The 25072-nt window shown below is 37.6% G+C and overlaps 2 protein-coding genes across 2 annotated transcripts in view; one reads left to right on the top strand and one right to left on the bottom strand.

Moving 5' to 3' along the window:
- Positions 1 to 529: 529 nt before the first annotated feature.
- On the bottom strand, positions 530 to 15439 carry DCUN1D5 (defective in cullin neddylation 1 domain containing 5). Its single transcript, XM_062567282.1, has 8 exons — positions 15255 to 15439; positions 12653 to 12744; positions 10911 to 10981; positions 10459 to 10550; positions 5096 to 5204; positions 4886 to 4990; positions 3757 to 3859; positions 530 to 2972 (listed from the first exon to the last, which is right to left on the bottom strand). The coding sequence occupies exons 1-8, from the start codon at positions 15338 to 15340 to the stop codon at positions 2917 to 2919; spliced, it is 714 nt and encodes a 237-aa protein (XP_062423266.1). The 5' UTR covers positions 15341 to 15439; the 3' UTR covers positions 530 to 2916.
- A 2100-nt stretch (positions 15440 to 17539) lies between these two features.
- Positions 17540 to 25072, top strand: part of DYNC2H1 (dynein cytoplasmic 2 heavy chain 1) — a 167775-nt gene continuing 160242 nt past the window's right edge. The window contains exons 1-10 of the mRNA XM_062567281.1: positions 17540 to 17728; positions 19660 to 19830; positions 20814 to 20949; positions 21256 to 21374; positions 21966 to 22110; positions 22869 to 23101; positions 23330 to 23464; positions 23551 to 23664; positions 23857 to 23968; positions 24140 to 24264. Of these exons, the coding sequence (XP_062423265.1) occupies positions 17540 to 17728; positions 19660 to 19830; positions 20814 to 20949; positions 21256 to 21374; positions 21966 to 22110; positions 22869 to 23101; positions 23330 to 23464; positions 23551 to 23664; positions 23857 to 23968; positions 24140 to 24264 (1479 nt within the window). The remainder of the gene's footprint in view (positions 17729 to 19659; positions 19831 to 20813; positions 20950 to 21255; positions 21375 to 21965; positions 22111 to 22868; positions 23102 to 23329; positions 23465 to 23550; positions 23665 to 23856; positions 23969 to 24139; positions 24265 to 25072) is intronic.

The raw sequence follows: 25072 nt of genomic DNA, 5'->3' as shown, positions 1-25072 counted from the left end.
ACTATCAGTTTGTTTTGGAAGACATTTCACCTTTGCTTTTATTATTCTTATAGCCGCAGCAGCATATTTCACTAGTGAACTTTCTACTTTTTAAAATATTGAAAATAAGGTATCACTTTTTTTTTTAATTCAATAGACTGAAATAGACTTGAGCAAAGCAAAATTAAAATTCAAAGGCTACAGAAAGCGTTTAGCTGAACTTGATTTGGGGATTCTGACTTGTGTGTATGCACAAAACTAGAAGAAAAAAAAAGAAAAGCAGCTTTTGGCACTTATCCACAGTAAGCTGTAAAGTGGTTTAATAAAAGACACCTAATAAAAGTGACCAGCTCACAATGAAACTGTACAAGCCATTAGTTTACATTTAAACAATAAATCTGATTGCAGTTTTGAGCACAAAACATAACTTAAAATCCTATTTCATTCAAATTTGAAAAACTATATTGATTTTAAGTAGTTTACATACATTCATTCCCAAAGTTTTACAGTAACTGATGATTTTCAATCACACACACAACCAAGTCATAAATCCCTGAAACATGGATTTATTATAGCAATACTGATAAAACCTTAACAGAGATACAAATGATACATCACATAGTGTCCTATACCTTAACGGTAAGTACTTGACCACCTCAAATTGGTAGATGCATCACTCCTACTGTTAGACACTAATACCATCTTCTAGGACCAACCAGTTTAAATTGAATTCACAACAGTTCGCAATTATCTAAAAAAAGATGATTTTTTTTTTTAATCACACTATAAAATGTTCAGCTTCTAACCTGTACTTCAAAATTTCTGGAAAGAGAATTTCCCAGTATAACAGGGACTAAACATTACTAAGCAGGGATAGCCATTGCAGTGAATTTTAGGAAGTCATTTCAGAATCAGTGCCCTTGCAATGATTTAGTATACAGTAGTATTTTCTTTGACCTAAGCTATTTGGTGCATTTTTATCCTGTGCATTTCAGAATCTTGCTCTACTAGTGGTTCTTGGTACTCTTGAGGTTACTCTTACTCTGGCACTGATTTTCTGTTTATACAGCAATTTCCAAATGAAAGGCACTCTTGTTAAGGGTGAAATCAATTATCAGCAATTCAAATGGATAACTTGTAACATATTTAAGAGAACTGTTGCAGTTGACATGAGGTCTAAATGAAGTACTTTCTAAAGAAAGGCTGGAAAAATATTTAGTGCATGTTTACATGCACATAGACACTAACCATAGTACAAGCACAGCTATCTCAAAGTTTCTCAGCTGATTTCTGTTTCAATACTTTTTTTAACCACTGAGGCAGAACCAAACTTCCAATGTTCAACTGCACTATCCAGTGACTTGTAAAACTGCCCATGGATCACTGCTGACTGGCATTACCTCCTGCACCCTGAAGAGCAAGCTACTCTGGAGAGTAGCAAGAGCACTTCTCTCCAGTATAACAAGAATGTGGATGGATGCTACTACTTTGTCCCACTTCTTACTATTATTTCTTCCCTCCTCTCTCTCCTCACCCCTCCTTTTTCCTCACTGTGAAATAATTATTTATCTTGGGAATAAAGTTTTCCTTAAAGACGGAAAAACTCATGTTTGTTAGTCTGAAAAACAGATGTGCAAAACAGAAGTCATTTCCCTGAGGCAAAAGATCTTCAAGTCATGCCTAGCTTATATTGTCTGTTTTTTTCTTCAAGCTTTTGAAATATTTGGCACACCAAGGCCTTAATAAGTGACTGGAGTCTCATGGCATTATCACAGTCTAATTAATATAATCATATAATAAAGTACAAGTTACAAATGCTTGTTCATCTCATTTTATTTCTGATTTCCCACATTTACTCATTAAAATCTCTTTCCTCCTCAAAAGTCACATTGTCCAAAGCCTCTTGGACAGGAAGGTAGAGAACAAACTTGTACTGCATTTAAAGGTTGCCACCAATACTGCATGCCTAAAAGGGCAACCACAGCAGTTATTGGACTCAATACATGAGTAACTGGGTTAAAATGTATCGCCTGTTATACACAGGTCAAATGGGTATGATTTGTCTCTTTTGGCCTTACATTATGCAATACTTCCACGGTGATTAAAAAAATCATGCTGTGAATACTTCCAGTCTAAAACACATAAGAAGCAAAGCTAGCCTTGAAACCAAGTCTTTCCAGCTTTCCCTTTTAAAATATAAATTGCACTTTTTACACAAAGCAATTCAAAGTCTAAGTTGTAGTAAGAATTTGAAGCTGCCTTACTGTACCAAAGAATATTTATGCTAATCATCTGAAGTACAGGCAATCAGTTTCCAGTCATACTGCATATGCAGCCATATGCTCTATATCTTTCCGCTTTAAAAGTGTCTGCCATCAAATGCCATGCCACTGGGTGGGTATTGAACAGAAAAATGAATTTAAGGCCTTTATCTCCACAAGGAGCTGAAAACTGTGGCATAACTCATGACCAATACTTAATATGCAAATTTCAAAAATCAGTCATTCTTTCCAACATTTGTCGCAAAAGACAGTCATACCATCAGCAAGCAACAGTGCCAGTTAAGCATTTTTAAGGTCTCAAAAATTCCTAGCAAAGGGCACTTCTGAGAAAGATAATCTTAAAGATTTGGTTTTAAAAATAGACACCACACTCACATTCAAGGGACATTCTTCACTTTTAGGCCTTTGTCACAAGTCTGAATCTTTATTGTTCTGAAATAAATGCTATAAACATAAGACTCAAAACAAAAACTCCAACTTTCAGTCTCAGAAGAGGTGTGGTTCAATGCCCATATCACATGTAACAAGAAAACTTCCTTAGAAAAGGAAAAAAATTACTGTAAAGTCTTTCATAAGAATGAAAATGCAATCCTCATTAGTTTGTTTAGAGGTGGGCATCAAAAAAACGTTTGCATTTTCTTCCGAATTGTTCTTGCTATGACGCTTGACGAACTTTTTGCCATTCAACAAATTCATCCAGAAGTACGGGCCCTGCAAATGCATGAAACGGTTATATTTAAAAATGTCTTAAAAACCTGCTCTCTTAATATATGAAGATCAATCCATATGATCAAATAGTTATGAAAACTCAGGAGATTGATTACAGTCACTTCAAACTAAAGGTGACAAAACACTACATGAATATGCTTTAAATGGAACTATGGAAAGAAAAAAAAAGTTCCTGACTTATTTGGCAGGTGAAGTGAACTACATAAAAACCTTAATAAGGTTATATCATAAACTGGAGCAAGTAATTCCTTTTTGCTAGAGTTTTAAAAGCTTTTTTTAATTTTAAAAATTTTTAAAATTTTTAAAAATTTTTAAAAAAATTAAACACAGAACAAGATCAGATGCCTGATGCAAACCAATTGTAATATAATTGATTATCAGTCAGAGATGGGAGTTCAGAATCAATCATTTTCCAAGTACTGGCAGTTACACTACCTTATAATTTAAGAAGAATTGTGTATATATTACTGTAGAACACGAGTTTGTGGGTAAGTCTATAGTTTCATATATCAAGTAGCTTGACTTGATCCTCACCTGACTCGAAGTTGGCAGAAGTATACCATCATACCACTGACATTACCAAAGTTACTCAGACACTTTCAAACAGCAGATGTTATCAGGACAGCTCTTCTAAGCATCGTTGAAGAAGAAATATTTTACACTTTAGAGTACTGTTTCTATTATGGGAGTTTAACATGCCCATATTTTGTGCATACTGAAAATATCAAAACAATAGTTGAATAAGCAAAATGTTATGTATACTTACATGCACCATCTTCATCATAGTTGCTAAGATCTGCATGGACAGTTCTGCTGAATTCTAAAACATTGTACCACTGATCCTTGTTCATAACTCTATACTTCGATTGCTAGGGAAAATAATTTAAATTAAACATATTAAAATGTCAAAAGACATTTGATAGTTTCTGGCTTCTCTTGCATCATTGTGAGTCAATTCCTAACAAACAACTTAATGGATAATATATCTGTTGTTTATTTCCTTGGTTTTCCAATTTTGAGACTACACAATATACATACTGCCACAGTTCTGAAATGGTTAAACAATTTCTTGGAAGAAAATCATTAAAAAAAATAGAATACCAGGGAATACAGATGTCACTACTCAAACTTCAAGAACTGGTAATTTTCATCTTGCTCTAAACTGGTGCATGCTCAGCTCAGATACATTTCCAGAATGATCAGTTACAGAATCTTTTCTCCAGGCTACAGATATAGTGTGATCACATTGCTTCATTGCACTGATTTGAAGCCAGGGAACAGTCTCTAGCCTAGCATGCTCTAGAGTCCAGCTAAACATATCCACATTGCTGCTTACAAATCACTTGCAGATCTAAATGTTCTATAGATAACCAGAGTTCAAGATACCTACAGATTGTATCTATGTAGATCACATCTACCTTTCAAGGGAAGCACTGCGGTCACATGGTGCAGCAGCAAGAGTTAATGAGGCAGATAAAACTATTTGTGCTGGCTCATGAGCAATGTAGGTACATACACATTAAAGGAAAACATCAGCACAATTTCCTCCTCGCAGACAATCCTGAAAGGTCACCCTAATACAGGCTCAAGGCAAACTTCAAATTCAGCACAGATATAGCTGAAGAAAGTACTAGGGCTCTACTATTCAATTCTAGGTTCTTTTATAGCCTGATAATGATGAAACTTTAGCTGCCTTTGATGACAGAAATCAGGGCAAGAGGAAGGTGGAGGCAAAGAAGGCTTTTTGTGATACCTACAAGAATATCACATAAGGATGCCAACCAAGGAAAAAGCAACATTATAGATAAATTCATGAGCAAAATGCAACAAACTTTGAAACTTTTTCATAGAACAGGCCAGTAAACTATTTTTCAGAAAGTCAAGGAAATATGTACCTCCAGATACTGGTAAAATACTGAAAACAGTGGCCAAGTTCTTCCAAGTAGGAGAGCTAACATGGATTTTGCAGTATCAATATCAAGGCTTCGCTGGTCTTTATCCTAAGATTAAATAAACATAAAGAAAGTATAAATAACCCTTGAATGCACATTCAATGTGTGAATGTACACTTGAAAAAAAGAACGCTAATATTCCACGAGTCTTACCCTTGCAAAATCAAAGGCATATCTGTAGATATTCTTAAAGGATGAAATGTCATTCAATTGTGACCGCAAGAAGTCAAATTTACTCTGTAATTTTTCTGTACAGTCACACCTTAAAATAAAGAAAAAACAATGTTAGATGTTTGAAATAAAATTTATGCACAGTGAAAACAATGCCAAGAAATGTAAAAAAACCTGAAAGTCACCAAAACGCCATTGTCAATTTTACAGAGGAATACTACTATGAAGTGACTTCAATAACATTGAACATGCTCAACATTTGCAACTTAGTGAAGTGATGAACGTTTGGATTCCATAAGCAAGATTAAAAAAAAAAAAAAAAAAAAAGATCTATCAGCTACACAATACAAAGTCTCTGCTTTTATTTCTCAGGTATTCTTTTCATGCCATACTCTACAATTTTTATTTATGCCTAGCAATATGTTATCTTTCAATTATTCCATAAGTTTGAAGAAAACAGTATTCAGCATGTTTGAAGGTGACAAAAATCAGGGCTCCATGTTATATTCCTCTGCACAAAAAGAACTTTCAGGATTGTACATATCCATGAGTTGTAGGGCTAAGAAGGCACTGTGCAAAACTTACTGAAGTTTGCTAGCATTTTACAATTAATAAATACAAGCTCTAATAAGCCTATCACTTGGACTAATCAGTAGCTGTTCAACTGAAAAGTCATTTGTTGTATAGCAGATTTACAGGTCTACTTGTCGACACGATAATCCTTTGGTAAAAAGGCTCATAGCTTTTTACCTATTTTACTTAGAAAGGATTTTTGTTTCCAGATAGAAAATATGTTAGATTAATCCACACTGGTACAGGAGAATGTAATCAACACATGAAAATCCTCCAGGAAAGACTCACTTGAAAGAACAGTTGTTATATCACATTTTGTTCTTTTAATATAATGGTTGCTTTGAATCAAAACAAAAACAAAACTCTGAAATCCCTACACTTCAAAACATTACATCTTGCCCTGTATCCTGTGTGACAGGAGTAACACTTTGGGAAGTACAGAGAAGGCATACACAGGTACTTTCTTTGGTATAGACGGCAGCCTTCTGGCAGTCTGCCCTTCAGTGAATCGTTTCCCTCTGTGTGTGTAATAGCTCCTTATGGACTTTTTACAGAATCCCAAAGAAAAGGACTTCAGAAGTATTGCAGTACATGTTGCTAAGATGCTGTTCTTTGCCCACAGCCAGTACTTCTTATTTCTAAGTTTGCTAGTTGCCTCTCTGCCTCTGAGCAGCTGTGACACTGGAAACGTAGCTTGGGCTAAGATCTTGTAAAACTGCTACGAACAATGTTAATAAAACTATTAGCTAATTAGGTTGCATATTTAAAGGACAAGAATATATTTTATGATAATTCATGAAGTTGAAAACAAGTTTTGTTCATTAAACTTAGAATACATTTACAGTCCTAAAAATACTTTTTTTGTCTTCAGCCACCTAATTGGCAGCTAACAGTATACCTAACAGTTTAATGAATATAATGAGATGTCATTACAGCAAATATATCTTTCCTTTCTAAGTTCAAACCTTTGTAGTGCAACAACATCCTCCTCTGCTCTTGAAGACAACTGCCTATCAAGCACAGTCTAAATGCTTATGCTGTTAGTATGCTGATGAATTACACAAACTACTTACATAAACTAAAGTGGGTTTACCACACATTTTGCCAAATACGACCTGATTACTGAACGTATCATGGATACGCACACTGCAATATATTTACATTTCCTAAAATACTTTATTAAAACATCAAATAATTATAAATTTAAAGTCCACACTAAAACTGCTATCATTGTCTATTATATTAGTGGTTATATATATATTACAATGCAGTAGCCACGATCTTGGCAAGGTTGGTATGAAAATGTGCCAATTACCAAGTCTTAATATTCTTGAGCTATTTCAGTCTATTTAAAATCAATCAAATAAAATTTTATCAATCAAAATTAATCCACCAAATACAAACAGAAAAACATCACTGAGGCCTGATGTAGGAATATAGTTTACTTGCATAAAACAAAGCCACTTAAGACATTCCCACACCTGACAATGGATTCTCTCCTTCCCACTAGGGTGTTAAGAAGTTGTCAAATTTCTCCTTTACAGAAATCTAGCTGTTTGTGTGGCTGGACTGTAAACAACATGACTGAACTTTTCAATACTTTGTTAGAAAGATTAAGTATTTGTTTATTTTCTCTCTTTTTTTTAAGGTAGGACAACTTTCTAATTAGAACATGTGAAATGACAGCAAACTGCTGTACAGAAGTTAGAACAGAAATGAAAGGGAAGAAAGGGAATAACAGGCAGAAAGATTCAAAAGTTGAAAAGGAGCTGGTATTAGCTTATAGCTAAAATAATATTTAGCAACCCCAATATATTTTTTAGTAATTCTGCAAACAGCAAAAGTTACAAAATCTGCTTTCCTGCCTCTGTATGTGGCTTCTCTTGAACTTATAATTGAGATTATGATGCTAACTTTCCCTCAGCTGGAATCTAATTTGGTTCTCTCTACTTTACCTAGCCACTCATTTTCAAAACAATTTTATATACAGTAACTTTTAAAAGCTCAACATTCCTGTAAAATTTGGCTCAAACGCCAAAGGTCAAAACTTAACCAGAGGGAAGTGCTCAGACACTAGCACTCAGACATACAGTTGCATAAGCTTCACTTCCTTCCATACTAAGTTGTTTGTTTGTAATTATCTTGTTCAAACAATGACTTGTGTGGTATTTAAGAAAATTCTCAATTTTAATCCTTTTTTCTTTACTTCTGTTGTAAAGAGGCGGTTCTTCTTTGCAGGTCTACAACGACCACAATCGATAAATATATGAGCATGTTTAATCTCCCTGTTTAATCTCCCTTAACTTAGATATGTGAAGTTAAAGATTCAGCTTCAAGTTAATCACCTCCCACTTCTTTAAGGCAAATATAGATAAGCAATCAGTGCCCAAGAGGTATTCATTTCATCCTAATGAAGTGTCTAAAATAGCTGAAAAACTGCCCAATACTAGTTTCTCTGCTGACTATGAATGGTGTTTCAGGTGATTAATTTAGACAACCAGCTTTTATATATGTAAAAGGTAAGATTCACCCAATTTAACAGAATATACTAGAAATTTGAGTTGCAAAGTGTTTAAGTGGTAGAAAAACTGCTACCTTCTACTGCGCGATCAATCTTAGTTTTGACAATATATACACCTTATCACATTTATTTTTCTCCTCTTCTCTAAAGGAGTTCAGCATATCAAAAACATGCAAAAAAGAGGAAGGATTTCACTTCAAAACTCAGGCACCAGACTGTTAGTATCTGTAGTTAGAGATAGCTTAAATGTAGGTGTCTAAGCTTTAGATGTTCCCATTATAATTAGTAGAGATGTAACCAGCCAAGTCTGAAGAGCAATTCAGATGACAAACCAGTATATATGTGCCTTAGGGTAAACAGAGTATCTCCCTAGGCTCTACTGCATCGACAGTTCTCCACAGCTTTCAGTAAGAGCTTAAGAAAACCAGCTCTTGCATACCATACGTTTAGGCATCTTACTAAATCCCATCCAAACCTGTTAATACAACTACATGTATTTCACCTATTTTGAAATAAGGATTCTGTGATATAAATCAGACTTAAAACACATACTGGGCTTTTATTACATTAATGTCATTTCTTCATGCAAAATTAAAAAGGAAACTGCTGTGCAGGGATGTAATAGTACTCTGTTGCTCTTGGAGTATAAACTCTTGCCTTTCAAAACTTCAGTCTAACCTTTCAAACAGGAACTAGATTCCCACATCCCAGATGAAATCCCATATTAGGGCTCTCCCTTCCCAGTAAGCCCAAACAGCACAAGTCTACAGACTTAAGTTCTCTTTTCAGGCCAATGGCTTTAGAATTTTCTTCTGTGAGTGTCACTGCTTCACCTAGATGCTTAGACTGTTATTATATCATACTCATTAGAGGCAAAAGATAGAGATTTTTAACTGTTTTGGGCTTAAACAGGTGATTGAATCACAAATCTGTTTATACAAAAAAAAAGTGTAACATTACCACGTTTTCTATCTTAAATATATTTAGTTATAACATGACCAGCTTTATTTTTTAGAAAATTATTTCTAATCTTACCATATTATTGGACAGAGTAAGTCTGTAGCATTGGCTCTGAAGAGCTGTCAAATCTCATATATCTTCATGTTTTAGTGCTTGCTAAGCTGACTGGCCTTTGAGAGCTTCCAGTTTAGCATAAAAATTTGAATACTTCAGAGAAGTGAACCAACTATACCCATTCACTGCAGCTAAAAATTTACACACCCAGACTGATTTTACTCTGGGTCTGTGCACCTAGAATTTAATCTCTGAAGTCCTGAACTTCAGGCAATTGAATCTTTCCAGCTCTTAGTAAGTTATAGAACTTTTAACAGTCACAAAGCAATCTAGGCATCCCTTGGAAGCCTACTTCCAAATCAAGTAAGATTTGCACAGAAGCTGGACCAGACTCACTTCCTCAGCAGTCATAGATAAGTAAACGGTAGTTGCCTATAATAATCTTCCAAATCTAGTCACAACTCTTCAGACAAATATATGCCAAGCTTAAGGGTCAAATCAGCCCCTCCTTCCCAGCACACTGTAGGTCCCTGACATTTTTAATATTCAATGCATCAATATTATAACAAGTCACCTTTAAAACAGTCATGTTATCTTGATGTACCATGAAAAGTTTCACTAATAACAAAGTAAACAGAAATTAATGATTTAATCAAGCCTCAGCAAAAGCTAATTAAGAATTCCATTAAGGAAATCACATCTTAAGCAGAGTGCTATCCTACCAGAAATTCCTACAAACGGTAGGATATGAGAGTCAAAGGCAGCAATTTATATTTTGAAAATTTTGAAGTGTTATTTAATCTAAGCACCAAGTGTTGCTGCTGATCTGTATCTAACAAATAATAGTAATAATAATAGTAATAATTTCAGTCTTCATCTATAAAACAACAAAAAACCCATCACTTTCTAGAATACCCATACTAAGATATGCTTATGGGTATCTATAAATCTACTTATTTATGTTCACTAACTAGAGTGACATTTTAAAATATCTTTTCTAAGAAAAAAATCCCTAAATTTGATGTATTAAGGTTAAACATTATTACTGTAGCAAATCCATCACATTAACAACTTCATAAAAACAGTAGCTACTTCAAGTTGGTGACTAAGACTAGACCTAAAGGCAAGAGCTTCTGTATGTTATTCCCAATTAACAAGCAACTAGGAACAAAAATAATTTAGCTACTGGTTCAAACAAATTTGAACATTCTATTATATATGTAAAAAAAACACTTACTGTAATGAGGTCATCCCCTTTAACCATTCTTCCTTGGTAAAAAATCCCATGCTTTCAGCCTCTAGCTTCCAGGCTAGAACTAACATAATAATCTAGAAGAGGAAAAAAAAGTGGGATGGGGCAGAGAGGGGAGGACAAAAAGAAGCCAGTACGTAAGAAGAAAATATTAAAACAATATAAAAGGCTGATTTCTAGACATCTATTACTAATTATGTCAATAAAGATATCAGTCAGTAATTTAGTTGTGTGCAATTTCCCCCTTAAATTTCTGAAGATGTGGTATCACTATGCTAAAAATAAAAACAACTGATGTATCCAGTTGAAATCTTGCAAAGCTCCTAAAAGCTGGAAAATATACAATTCTTTGCTTACTGAGATTAGAGTTTTATGTAAAACTAAATCTAATCTAACAATTCATTTAAAGTGGTATTAGTATCCCACAAGAAACCTACATTTTCAGGCTCAACACCAATGTCTTCACAGAACTTTTCCATTCCTTCCGGCCCCACAACTTCATCAGGACCTTCAAAACCAAAAAGGAATCAGAATGAAATGTAAGTGATGTTTGAATTCTGTGCAAGGGTTACATGTAAACAAAAGTTAGACTACATTTTGCACCAGCTATCTTTAAAAATAACCCAACTGAATTAAAGTTTTAAGCAGTTTGAGTTAGAATGCAGCTAACATAGAAACTACGATATGAATATACCTGTACCACATATGAAGTGGTGCTATGAGCTAAAAAAATAAAACCAAACTTTCATGCTATGAATGGCCTCCACACAACAGCACACAAGCTGGCTTAGTTTGCTTAAATGAGTTTTTGTAAGCCTGTAGTGAGCTTTATATTATCATAGCTAAATTATAACAACAGTCAATTGGTTTTAAGATGACTTAGGCATCTATACACTACACTGAAGTTACCGTATCATAATGTCTTTCAAATACCTTTTTTTTTTTATTTGACTACAAAAAACCCCATTCCATCTGTGTTGGTGTTTCAGGTATTATTCTTATCCTTAAATATTGTTAACATTAGGGGTTAGCACTAACATAGCAGAGGATGAGTCTTCAAATAATAAGTTTTTTAAATAATTTTTTCCTCATATTACTTAGTACGATAAAGAAAAAATCCCCAAAATGCTAAGCACATTAAACACATAGAAGGTAGAAGAAAAGCTTATGACTAAAATGGAGATAACTTGATTAGGATGACAGTAGTTAGTGTTATACTGTCACTTCTCCATTTTAGTACAAAGATGTCCTCCAAAAAGCAGTACAACTAGCATACTTAAGAAGTGCATACAGATATGCTGCAGTTCACCCACCAAATTGTTCCTGTGAATCTCTCTTTGGCTTCATGGGTGAACCCACTCCAGAAATGACTCCTACTGGGAGTCATTTATTAATATATTCATAATAATCATATATTATTAGAATGCCTGCTGATGTGCTATTTTGATTCATCCTGGATAAATATGTTAACATGATTATCATTGTAAAAGGTAAAGGCTGTATTTTCTGAATTAACATACTTACTTTTTTGGGCAGATTCTGCTACTTGTATACAAATAATAGACTGTTCAATATATTCTAAAAACACATTGAATATTTATTGATGCTATCCATTACTTCAGTAGCAACTGCCATTTATTTAAAAGACACTATTTCTAACACTTAAATGAAACATTGTTATTTGGGTATCAAAAATGTTGGGACAGATTCTCATATAGTAAAATAGTACATGTATCTTTAATAAAGTTTTGCAAGAGAAAAAAAAAAAACAAGAGACTTGAATCATGAACTACTTCATTATCCTTCCAGTTTTATTATAAACAAAGTCTATGTAGAGTAGGTAAATAAAATACTATCTAAGCTATCTTTCCCTGTCCCAATTCATTTTAATTGGTTTTCCTCAAATCAAGAAGCAGAATTATTTATCTCATTCAGCACTGCTTACAGGGCAATATCAGTTATTTAAAGAAACCTACAGTAAATTGTAAAGTGCAAAGTGAAAAAGAAAGTGTGCAAAACAATAGGTAGAGAATTTAGTGGTAAAAACTGTATTAATTTTAGTGCATGGAATGATGATATATTATGTCTACACCACTTTGAAAAAGTAAAACACAAATAACATTTGTCTTTGTTTAAAACAAAGCCACATAATTTTAAATATGAGTGCATTACATATTACCTGCATATTCATAAAACCAAGCTAGGCACTTCTTGCTTGAAAAATGTTCCTCTCCACTTATTACTTTACCAGAGGCTTGTGATCTGCAATAGCTTATAGAAACAGAAGAATAACCACAGTGTTATTTTAAATATGAGAAATGGGAAATAAGTTAATTTAGTTTGAACTAGAATTGAAATCCAAATGGCTTATTACTATGTAGGCTGTTTCATGAAGTCAACACACAAACAATGAAGCTGAAATTGTCAAGGGGCAACTGTGTGTCATAATACTTCAAAGCTTGTTCATGTAATGAAAAGATTGTATTCCAAGTTAATTTTTATGATCTAATTTATCATAACTATTACCTTTTCTGAAATGTAGAAGTACTCTTACCTTGTAGATATCAAAAAAAAAAAAAAAATCTGCACACAGATGGTCAAAGTATTACTACACAGTAATTTAAGTGCCAGCTTATCTACTTATATTTACATATGCGGGCATTAGGTGTCTAATAAGCAGCCTGATCTTCAGGAACGCTGAATATGCGCAAATTCCACTTAGGTCAACAGAAGCTGTTGAGTTTGACATATTTGAAAGTTAGGCTATTTATATTTAAGCATCCAGACTTGGGATGAAAATTCAGCCAATTTGTTTACATTAAACATGTAGCTACATCTCTGTAAATTCTGTAGATGTTCAGGGATGGTTGCTATTCATACAAGAGTCGAGCAGTTAACATGCAATCCGTTAAAGATCAAAACTGCTCAGCACACACAACCTAACCCTACTGACTTCATTATGAGGCATACAACCCAGTTTACCTAGGAAGAGAATTTATATCATTTGTCATTTTTTGAAAGAACATATAAAATAATGGTTTTCTTCAAGCAAAAGTCAAAAATGATATGAAAACATTTCTAGTCAGTAAGGAATTTTAGCACCTTTACAATACACACTCCTCCCAAATACAAATGACATTTTTAGGACATGCTAAGATTACTTCTAAGAATAAGACAAAAATTAACTGTATGAGAAGATTAACAATTATGCGGCCCCTACATGGGGGAATGAATATAGAACAGAAGAACAGTTCAGCTTTGAGAGATTCTGAACAAATATCCAATGCGTTGCTTTAAGCTTCACTGGGAAAGCAATGTTTAAGATGAAGCCTTACGCTTTATTTGCAGCTCTCATCATGTACAACAGACAAACATCTATTAAATTAACATTAAAAGTCACAAGTTGCTAACAAAACAAAGCCATACAAAGCCATGGTGTTTGCTAGTTTTTATCCAGTTTAATATATTTATAGTTGTAATCATTGGATTTATTAAAGAATGAGCCCTATATTAGGAATACTCATTATTAACATTTAGCTACTACAGACTTCTATTTATGTCGCAGTTTTTGCCCAATGACTAGTTTCTTGTAGAGCCTTTTTTTTTTTTTTTGAAGGAGCTTTCAAAAAAGTTTTTAAAAGTCAGAACAAATTAAGACGATAAAATTTTGGTGACCAGTGGTCAAAAAAGATGAACTGAAACTGGAACAGATGCGCAGAAGCACTATGATGAGCAGGGAAACTGAAAGCCTACCTTTCAGTACACAAACCAGAAGAACTTAGTGTGTCAATTTAACAAAACAAAATATCCAGAGACGTAAGTGCTCTCTCCAAATACACTCATTATGAGGAAGAAGTACTATACAAAGGATAGTACTGGCAGAAGAACAGTTATTAGCTGGTCAAAAGTAAATTTACACTGAAATTAAGAGATCACTAACTACTGCAAAGTGAGCTGTGGAACAGTTATACAAAAGGAACAGTCATGACAAAAGGACTAAATTCATGGTCAACCTGGGAGAAAAACCATATGATAAGGTTTCTGGCAACAACCGTTCCTGCAGTAATGGTTTGGAAAGTCCTTTCCATTCTTATGTCCTTAGGATCTTTGTCATAACTGATAAATACTGATAAATAAAATTCTAACAGCTATAAAAAGGTATGCATTTCCCTTAGGGAAGTTACACTGGAAGCTCCTGCTACTAATTAAATTAAATTAAATTAATTAAACTAAATTAAAGCTCCTGCTATTAATGTTTTATCATTCTAAGGCGATTTTCAGGTATCAAGGAATGAGCAATCTCATCTGTTCTCTTTATGAGAGTTGAAGAACAAGATGCTTTATATTCCTGCAATTATTAATGAGATCTGCCTTAATTTTATTTTGAAGCATGCTGACCTCCTCTTCTACTTCACTGTGTAAAATACAGTTTATCGTAGCCACCAAGCATGGGTAACCTCAGAAATCTAGAGGAGTAGCCCACACAGAGCCAGAGGCTGGGAGGAGTAAGGGGACCAACGCGGGCTTGGCCCCGCCTGTGTAACGAGAGGCAGCAACAAGATCAGGAAATGGGAGCAGTTCTGTAACGTCTCTGCCCGCGGCTTTCGGGGAACGAGCCAAACGCCGAGGCTGCGGCCCGCAAGGCCCGCGCCCCCCGGCAGCGCCCGAACTCCCGGCTCGACGCTGCACGAGCGGCCCCGGCCGCCGCACAGGGCGACACGCGGAGCGGAGCCTCCGCACGGCCGCGGCCCGGCGCCGCTGCCCGCCGGGCGAGACGGTACCTGCCGAGTTTGCATTTCTTGAGGCCGGTCTCGTCCGCCGCCGCCGCCGCCGCCCCCGAGGATTTTCTCTTTTTCTTTACCGGCATCGTCCCGCCTCGGGGCGGGGCCCGCCCCGCTGCCGGGGCCCTCGGCCGAGGCCCCCCCGGGCTCACCGCTGCGGCCGCCGCCCCCCGAGGCTGGACGTGGGGAGCCCGCGCCGTCCCGCCCGGGCCCCGCCCGCCGCCGCCTCCGCGCGCGCTGCCGCCGCCCCGCTCGCCGCGCGGCCAGGCCCCGCCGCGGCCCGAGCAGCGGGAGTCGCACCCGGGCCGGGGAGCGGGATCCCGGGCGGCAGCGGCAGCAGCCGCTCAGGGGAACGGCGAGGCGACCCGGACGCAGACGCCGGGCAGCAGGAAGTGACTGCGGCGCCGGGGGGCGGAGCCCGCCGCGAGGCCCCGCCCCCGAGCGGGCGGAGCCATCCCGGCTTGTCCCGGGCGGGCGCGTACTGGCGGCGGCGGGGCCTGAGGTGCGGCCCCGCCCCTGCGTGGGCGGAGCCATCTCGGCCCGGCCCGGGCGGGCGCGCGCGTGCGGGCGGCAGCGGGGGCGCGCGCTCTTCCCGCCGCGGGGCCCTGAGGGGGAGCGTGAGCGCGCGGGGGGCGCGCGGGGGGCGCGGGCTCACGGCGAGAGCGCGCCTCGCACCACGAGTGCTCCCCCCCCCAAATACAGAGAAATTAGGAGGAATGAAACCCGGCTGCAGAAGGCCCAGGTGTGGGAGAGCCCCCTGCCCAGGTGTCCGCAGCGGCAGGGAAGGAACACTGTCATGGGGAAACGCCAGAAATCCCAGGAAGTGCACCGATGGATGCAGGAATGCCACCGCGCACGGGCTGCGGCCACTGGTTGCAGCGCTAGAAGCTCACACGATTAAGCTAGGTCGCCTGCATCGGAAGTTGTGCAGACACGGCTCATTAGTGACTGAATTGATTGCGGTGTGGCTGGTGGCCCAGTTAAAGAACAGCTACTCAGGGGAAAAGATTTTTTTCATTGTATAGAGCCTGTTATTTTAAAGAAACAGTGGAAACATTAGCAAGCAGTGAGCAAATCGGAGAGTAAGAAGTAATTAAAATACATATTGGTTCATAAAGCATCGGAAGCCACATAGCACATACCAGGTAACGTATGCTGAAGCAGCAATGTGATAAAAGATGATCAAGATACAGTCTGCAGCTATTGGTATTCATGCCACAATATTATCAGAGTGTTTTTATCACTGCTTGCATCCCAAGTCAGAGCATGTATTGCTTGTCGTAAATGGGTACTGGACATCGTGTGGGAGCACAAAGATAGCCTTTGCCCTGAGAAGTTAAATCTAGATTGGGAAGCCAGAACTCGTGGTACGTGTGTTACTGGTGCTCCAGTTTCTCCAGAGGGAGGTGTAAGCACACGCTTGCGGGCGTTCGTAGTGGCGCGCCTGCCCCGCGCTCCCAGCGGCCGAGGCAGGGTCTGGGCCGGGCCGGGCCCTGCAGCGGCCACTGCGGTGCCTATGGTGCTCCAGCCCTGGCGCTGCATTTTAATGAATATTGAGACATACGTAACGTCTCCCTACGTGCGATGCACCTGGCCTGCAGCGTGATGGGAGCAGGCCAAAACAGTAATTTCTGCGTTCAAAACTGGAGTTTAGCTGGAAATATTTTTTCAAAAGTAATCAGCATCGGAAAAAGCAGAACCAAGAAGTTGAGGAGGCTTCGATTCTTAACAAAATACCGCCACAGCAGAGATGCCCGGATGAAAGATTTTTTTTCCCCCTATTCCTACATTTTTGGCTGGTAAATTTGGCTTTGAGAGGGAACGCGCGCAGCAGTCGCGGCCCGCTGAAGCCGCGCCATTACGGGACGGGCATCCTGGCAGAGGCGGTGTCAGCGCACAGGGGGACGCCGGGGGGGGTGGGGGCCTGCCGGGCGGGGGGCGGGGCCGGCGCCCTCCGGGGACGCGGCAGCCGATTACCGAGCGCGTCGATCGCTCCCGTCCTCCGAGCCGGCAGCCGCGCGGCGCGTGCCCGTCGGCGCCCGGCCGGAGCGCGCGGGCGTGCCGCGGGCGCCATTTTCAGTCGCCATAGCGACGGGTGCTGGCAACGCGGAGACGCCGGGCGGCCTCGGGCCGCGGCCTGTGCCCCGCATGAGCCCCCTTTCCTCCCGCTCCCCCTCCCGCGGCCCTTCTGTTGCGCCGCTTCCCTTCGCTGCGCCATGCGCTCCTGGGGTGGTCTGGGTCCGCCGCTGCCTTGATGCCGCCTGGCGGGGCTGAGTCCTTCCAGCATGGCCGGGGAGAGAGACAAGAGGAAGCGTTTTATTGCAGCCACGGCTGCTAACTACTTCGGACTGGATTCAGCTGCCTTGTCGACCGGGCTCCGTGCCAGTCCTGAGCTGGCCAACTTCCTCGACGATGGCAACGAGTTCCTCCTCGTTGTGCAGTGCTCGGGAAGCCAGCTCACTGCCTCTAACAAGGTATAGTAGTGTCCAAGCACCCTTGAGGTCCCACGTGTATCCATGTCATCCCCATGTGTAGTGGGCATGCGGAGCTGGGGTGTGACCCAGCTTGAGTGGCCAGGAAAGACTCTTCTGTTTAACGTGGGAGATACCATCCTGCTGCAAAAACCTGCGCTGGTTATGGTATGCTGTATGAAATAGTCTCAAGAGCCTGTGAAAAATGCATGGTCAGTTGTGTGATATATTTGTTAATGAATTGTGTCCATGCTGACACACAGTTTAGTGTGTCAGCTATATATTGTCCCTGTGTGAATGTAATGCCGCCTGGAGAATGACTTGTTATCTTGCTGCTGAAGTCTGGTGTATGGCTGTTGTCCTAGGACAAGTGTGAGTGCCGGTGACAGGATGTGACATATGATGCATACCATTGCCACTGTCCATACAGGCAACAGGGTCTCATACATGGCACATTATCTGGTAACCAGCATGTTTGATGGAGGGTGTCTGTCCAAATCATGTGTTTTGCAGGGTGATGTGGTCTACTGTAAGCAAAGTCTGAGGATCACTGTGAAGTGTTGTCCTGCTCTGAGTGTTTGTATTTGATAAGTGACTCGTCCAAGTGATACCATGAAGTATGATGTACAGTGAATAAAATTGTATAATCAGAACACGGTGTGGTGCTGGTCATACTGTGCCTATGAATACACAGGCAAACCATGGGGCTTGATGTGCATCCTGTCATTCAGTGTGGGCATGGTGGCTGCTCTATCAGTTTTTGTGTCTACGAAGGGCTGATGTAATGAGCTGTTAAAATGTGAGCCGCTGTGTGGACCAGTTACTTACATATATTGTTATGTAAGCATCTGTGTAGATTGTAAAGTCTAGTGCATGCTATATCATGCAAGAATGAGCATTTATGTGTACCAACCAACTCTTTGGATGTGCTTCTGAGCCACTGTCTAACAGTGTCTGCAACAGTGTAAGATAGATCAGGTGCATATAGTGACCATAATGTACAGCTATTGTGTCAGTGAAACCATGCCTGTAGAATAAGGGGAAAGTTCATGGCATTGGTCTAAATACCTGCTAAGAAAGTAAGACTAATGCTATCCTGTGAGTGTTTAGCAAAACTGAAAATTGTCCTTCACTGAACCTTTGTTTCTTTTAAGAGATGAGATCTTTTTAAGAGATAAAAACCTCTCTATGCTCAAGGAGTCTTTATAATCACGGAGTTTAGGATTTCAGCTAGTGTCTCTCTCTGTTACTGTTTTATTAAATGTTTTATGCGTTTCTTCTGTTCCATGAATTGTCCTTGACCACTAACAGTTTCAATACTTGATTTTGTGGAAGCTTTTGTAGCTTTACTCATAAGTTGAACTGTGCAGGTGATATGAATCACGTGTTTCAGCTGATGATTTTACTGATGAAGAAGCATATCTTTGTGCTTAAGAAATCTATGAATAGCAACAGAGCTATGTATCTGCAGAATCAGGAGGACAACACTGAATATTTAGAAAGGCATTTCCAAAATTGTACACCGTAAAAAACTAACAAAAAAGTAGAAAGCTTTATTTTTTCATGCTTTGTCTTCTCTAGGCACAAGAAAGAGTTCTCAGCCTGCCTGTAGAAAGTGGCAAGTAGAGTTTTCAAATTCCAGGTAGCATAAGTAACTAGGATATTCATGGATATTTTATAATGAAAAAGTCATTAGATATTTTATATTATAATTTCCATTTCAGGTTCCTTATATGAGTACTCAAGAATGAATATAATAAAAGTGAAAATCAAATACTACTAGTATACTATCACAACACGTGGGGGATAATGTGCTATTTTATACTTATTTTCTTGTTGTAAATCATTTATGTAAGCAGTATACCTAATTTAGTATTATATACATCAGTGACAGAGTTTTCTAAAACAAAATTCTGTTTTCTCAATCTTTACAGATGGACGCTGCTGATTCAGAGAATAATGTGTTGGTGTTTTTTAAGCTGCGGCCTGATGTAATTACAGAGGATAATCTTCACAGTAATATTCTTGTGTCATCTATGTCGGATTCACCTATTAATACCCTTTATCAAGCTGTGCGACAAGTTTTTGCACCTCTATTACTGAAGGTGAGAAGTATCCTGATTTAAATGTTTATAATGTTAAAGGGACATTGAAATTCCCCAGCTTATGTTAACTGTTCTGAGATATATATTTTAAGTTTTAAAAATAAAATCTCCTAGGATATAGAATAATGAATGTTAATTCTGAGTTATAACCTAGCGAAGGCACTTTACTCTTCACTTGTTGGTGAGATGAGAGGAGGCTTCTGGTCATGTATATGTCTGCTAGAAAGATGGAATACACTGGACTGTGGTTAATGGGAGACAACTGCTCCATAGCTCCGTTGCACCAATAGTTCCAGTCTTGTGTATTTTTTCCTGTTCTAAATATTCTTAGATTTTATTTCAAATGGGTAGACCAGTACTCTGCAAACCATGATTATTTTTGTATATGACAGACAGTTGTGCTGGACTCTGGACTAATTTGCACAACTTCACTTTCCATAGTTTGGATTTTTTTTAAATGTTCTTAGGCTTTTCTTTCTGTTCCGTTACAGAACATATTTCGTTTGCGGGCTTTTCTTTGAAAACGACAACCATGACATGATTTCACAATCTTAGCAAACAGAATTTCAACACTTAAATAGTTTTAATCTCTTGTATATTAATATACATTGTACATTCATAAAATAATTATAGAAAATTGTATTATCTTTTAAGGATTGATTCTAGCAATTTCCAGATTCTACTGTTAAAAGAGATTCCAAGTTTATTTTACTTAAAAAAGAATTTCTGAACATGTACTCAGTGTTCTTTTATAAATCAAACAATTAATTTTTGAATTTCTGATAAAAAAAGTATTGTATGATATGATTCTGACTTGAATGGTGTGAATAGAGTAACGTGCTTTTCCTTGACTTTTCATTGTCCCATCATGTGAATAACTGGTATTAATTTGTAATCTCTTTTTAAATGTTTTTTAATGTTTGAAAATATTTAAATAATGATTCCATCATATGATTTGTATTTTTTTTAAATTTTCACTGTAGGATGAGAGATGGAGTAAAGCATTTGATCCTAAACTCCAGAAACTTCTAAGTGAACTTGAGGCCGGCTTAAGTACTGTTCTCAGAAGATCAGATCCTAATGACATGGGGAGAAAATTCAGTGAAGATGATGTGCGAGGTTTGTTTTGTAGTTACATCTTTTGTAATAAATTTTAAATTAAAATATGTTGTAAAACATGTAGATTTGTAGGCTCAGACTGCAGAATGTAAAATATAAGCTCATGTTTAGTAGATTGGAATTGGTGATGATCAATGCCTTGTCTCTTAGTATGAACTTGGTGCTACGTTTAATCAGAGTGAAAAGTTGAAGAGTATTTGTATAACCATACAGTAAAAATTTTCTTTTACAAATGTATTCTGACTGAAGGTATTTCATGAACATTCATGTATATCTTATTTAAACATTTTCTATTTTTATTTGCAGCTATACTTACACCAACAGATGAATTTCAGTTCTGGATAGAACGTGCTCATCATGGGAGTAAATTGTGTAGCAAAGAGAGAGCTTCTCATTTTAAAGACCTATTTGAGGGCATTGAAAAAGTATGTTTTTTCTTTTATGTAATCAATGATGTATTTGTAGACTTAATAAAGCAACCAAATTCTTTTTGTGAAATGTACTTCAATATATGCACACTCTCTTCAAAAACATGACTACAAGAATGCATAACTAGTTTGTTTTTCTTCAGCAAAATTTTACTTTAAATGACATTAAGTAATTGCTAGTGACAGTGGTGCCGGGGGGGGGGGGGGGCAAATTTAATTGGGAGCAGATTTGGCTATTAAATCCTAAGAACGGATCAGAAACATTCAGTTTGTGAACTGAAAATTGACTCATGAAATTATATAAAGGAAAATTGAAAATACTGTTGATAGTAATGGACTATGTACTGCAAAATTTTGGGAACCTGTAAAGTGCATACTCAAGTAGCACCTCAGAAAATCAATGCATTCTTCACATGAATAAAGTTATGCAAATGCTTAATGTTTTTTGACAGGATGCTGTTCTATTCCATTAAGCAATAAAGAAATAACATTTCTTTCAGCAGGAAACTATATCAGTTACCAGCTTTAGAAAAGTATAAATGGTTCTAATATACTAGTACTGAACTTATTAAAAACATGTTTTTATAGGATTATTACAACTTGGATAGTCTCTCATTATTTGAAGTTGTGGATTTAGTGGAGACTACCAGAGATACTGTTGATGGTGTGTGGAGACAAACAGAACACGATCCTTATCCACAGCTACGCATGCATAATCTCTTGGATGTAATAGGTAAATCTTTATGCACTCTGTATTAAATAATTATTTAAAAAAGAAGGCAGTGAATCCTTGGAGCAGGGACCTTCTCCCACATGAAATCACCTTTCGAAACCTACAGGGTTATGGTGCTTGCTTGTTGTAATTATGATGCAGGAATATTACTTGTCTTGTAGTAATTCGGGCAATTTTGGTGGACACCACACACTCTTGGGAAGATGGTAGATAATAGATTTATATTGCTTTCAGTCTGTGGGCCAGATTTGTCTGCTTCTGTTTGACTTGTCTTTTTCTCAGAGGAGATAAGGAATAGTTATTTACATAAAAATGCTGCTTGAAAATTGATTCAGCTTGCATGGAGGTAAGAGTAGAAGATGAAGAGAAGTTGCTTCTTTTGTTTTCATGACAGCAGTCCCATATTCTGGGAACCAAGTATGATAGTGAGTTTGTCTGCGTGGCGAGATTGCTGTCTGTAACCTGAGAGCTAGGGGTAAAAGCAGGTAATGGTAGGGAGAGATGCTTTTATGTGGATTCCAGAATCCTACTCTGTCAGCTTCTGATGTTGGACTGGTTTAACTTGGAGATGTTGAAGAATCTGAAAGTCTTTACTGATCTGAAAATGACTGATCAGTTACAGATATATTTGTGTGGTTTGATTTGTAGGAAATTACACAAGTTGATGGATGTGAATTGGATTGGAACTTGGTATGGATTTTAGCAATTATTTTGAACAAACTTGGCATATTGCTTTTGTTTACTTTTGGGAATTCTAGGTGGCTGTTTAGGTAGATTTGTTCAAAGAAAATTGGCAGCTTTGAATCTGTGGGAGGATGCTTTTCACATTGTTAAAGAACATCTAAAAGCTGGCATCTTGATTTGTGAACAGTGGGTATCAGCTTGTGTGTACTTAACTGGACAGCTGTGGCAACGTTACACTCTACATCCATGGAAAAATGAGAAATACTTCCCTGAATCATTAGCCAAACTTGGCAAACGTCTTGATGAGGTAAAGATTGGGTTTATTAACATTTATTTTGTTGGAAACAGAATTAAATAATGAGTTTTGAGTTACAAAAAAACCCACTTAAAATATTTTAGATTAAGATAACGTTCCACAATGTGTATGTTTGTGTGAACCTTTCAAAAGTTTCTTGTGCTTCTTGGGTTTTTTGCTTTTAAATGTAAGTTTTATGTATGAATATGTTGAATAATCAAATATTTTCTTCTGTTGTAGGTGCTAACTATTAGAACACTGCATGAAAAACTTACATTTTTTTTGCCAGCTGGAGAGCAAAATGCTTTACATCTTATCCAGGTGTTTGAGCCTTTTGCTGGCTTAAATCCTGTACACTATAATCCTTACACAGAGGTAAAATGCTTATTTTTACATTACTTCTGTCACTCTTTATGATGTATATGAACTCTCTTAAACTAACATATATACTTGTTATCTAGCCATTATGGAAAGCTGCAGTCTCTCAATATGAAAGAATTATTGCACCAGCAGAACAAAAAATAGCAAGCAAATTGAAGAAATTTATTTCAGAAATTCAAGATAGTCCTCAACAGGTATAGATACTTTTATAGTCTGAAAACTTTCCGTTAGATCAAATTACTGAATTCTTAAGTCTTAACTGAGTTTATAGCAAAGAAGTAACTACCGATGACCAGAAACCGTATTTACGGACAATGCTAATAAATAGTACTGGAATATGGTTTTTTTCAGGAGAAAGATAATTTCTTTTAAATTTCATATTCCAGCTTCTTCAGACATTTCAGAAATATAAGGAACTGATAAAGCGTCCAAACATTAGTAAAGAATTGCTTTTTGAAAGGGAAACATTGCTAGCAAGACTTCAAGATTCTGTCAAAGGTAAAAATATATTTATAAGTCTTCCAGTGTATGATTTTTTTTGTGTATTAGGGCTTTTTATTTACTTTTAGAGTAGTATCAATATCCCTAATACATTTTAAAGCTATAATAATTAATTTAAGCTTGCTCTCTTGGGTTTTTAGTCTAACATGAGTTGTTTGCTTGTGTTAGCCTATCAGATAGACTTTGAAACACGATGCCATGGTGTTCCTGGTGATGTTTCTGGACCACTCTTAGGCAAAAACCTTTCTGAAGTTGTCAATAATATTGTATGGGTGCGACAACTGGAGCTGAAGGTAAGAGATTCCATTACAATTTAGACATAATATTATCATATGAGTAAAACATGATGCATAGGATTGTGGGGAGACTAATATTTATAAAATTTGTAGCTTTCTCAAGAGTTATATATTAAGTATTCCTTACTAGTGGGACTACTTACTAGCACAAAAGATTGTCTTTTCATTATACACTGGACAACCTGCTGTTATGACTTAATATTTTTTGACAAAATATGGACCAATATTCTGTGAAGAGATGGAGCTTTTTGTCAAATTGTATCCTGTAGGCTGCGTTTTTAAATTCTATAAGATTCAAAGTTAGCCAGGGTATGACACTGTAATACTCATTTGTTATTACTGACCTGCAAAGTGTCTCCTTGATAGCGAAGGGATTTTCTGAGAGCGCTTGTTTGAAACAGTAACTGCCAGTGAGTTTGTAATGCTAATTTAAAGACTGAACTTTATTTCTCTGTAGTAAAAGCAAATGGAAAACAATTTTATGTTCTCTCACAATGGAATGGTTTTAAGATATATTTTACTCTATTTTAACTTCCACTATTTTGTTAGTTTGTGTTCACACTTTAGTTAGAAACTTTCTGAAACTTTTTATTGGAAAGTATTGATTAGTTAAAAGCAAAATATTTCCTATCAAAATAAGTGCCATGCAATAAATATAGAAAGATATTATCCATCCCAGAATAACTATTTTTCAAGATTTTATGGGGTTCACCTGTGATTTGCAGAAAACTCGAGAGCCCATTTCAGCTGAATGTGACAAAGGGTAGTAGTCTTAAAGGTAGTGGCGTCCCCCAGGACTCAGTCC

Source organism: Rhea pennata, chromosome 1 (assembly GCF_028389875.1).
Source record: "Rhea pennata isolate bPtePen1 chromosome 1, bPtePen1.pri, whole genome shotgun sequence".
Lineage (NCBI taxonomy): Eukaryota > Metazoa > Chordata > Aves > Rheiformes > Rheidae > Rhea > Rhea pennata.
Note: the sequence above shows the minus strand (reverse complement) of the source record. Positions and strands in the feature narration are given on the sequence as shown.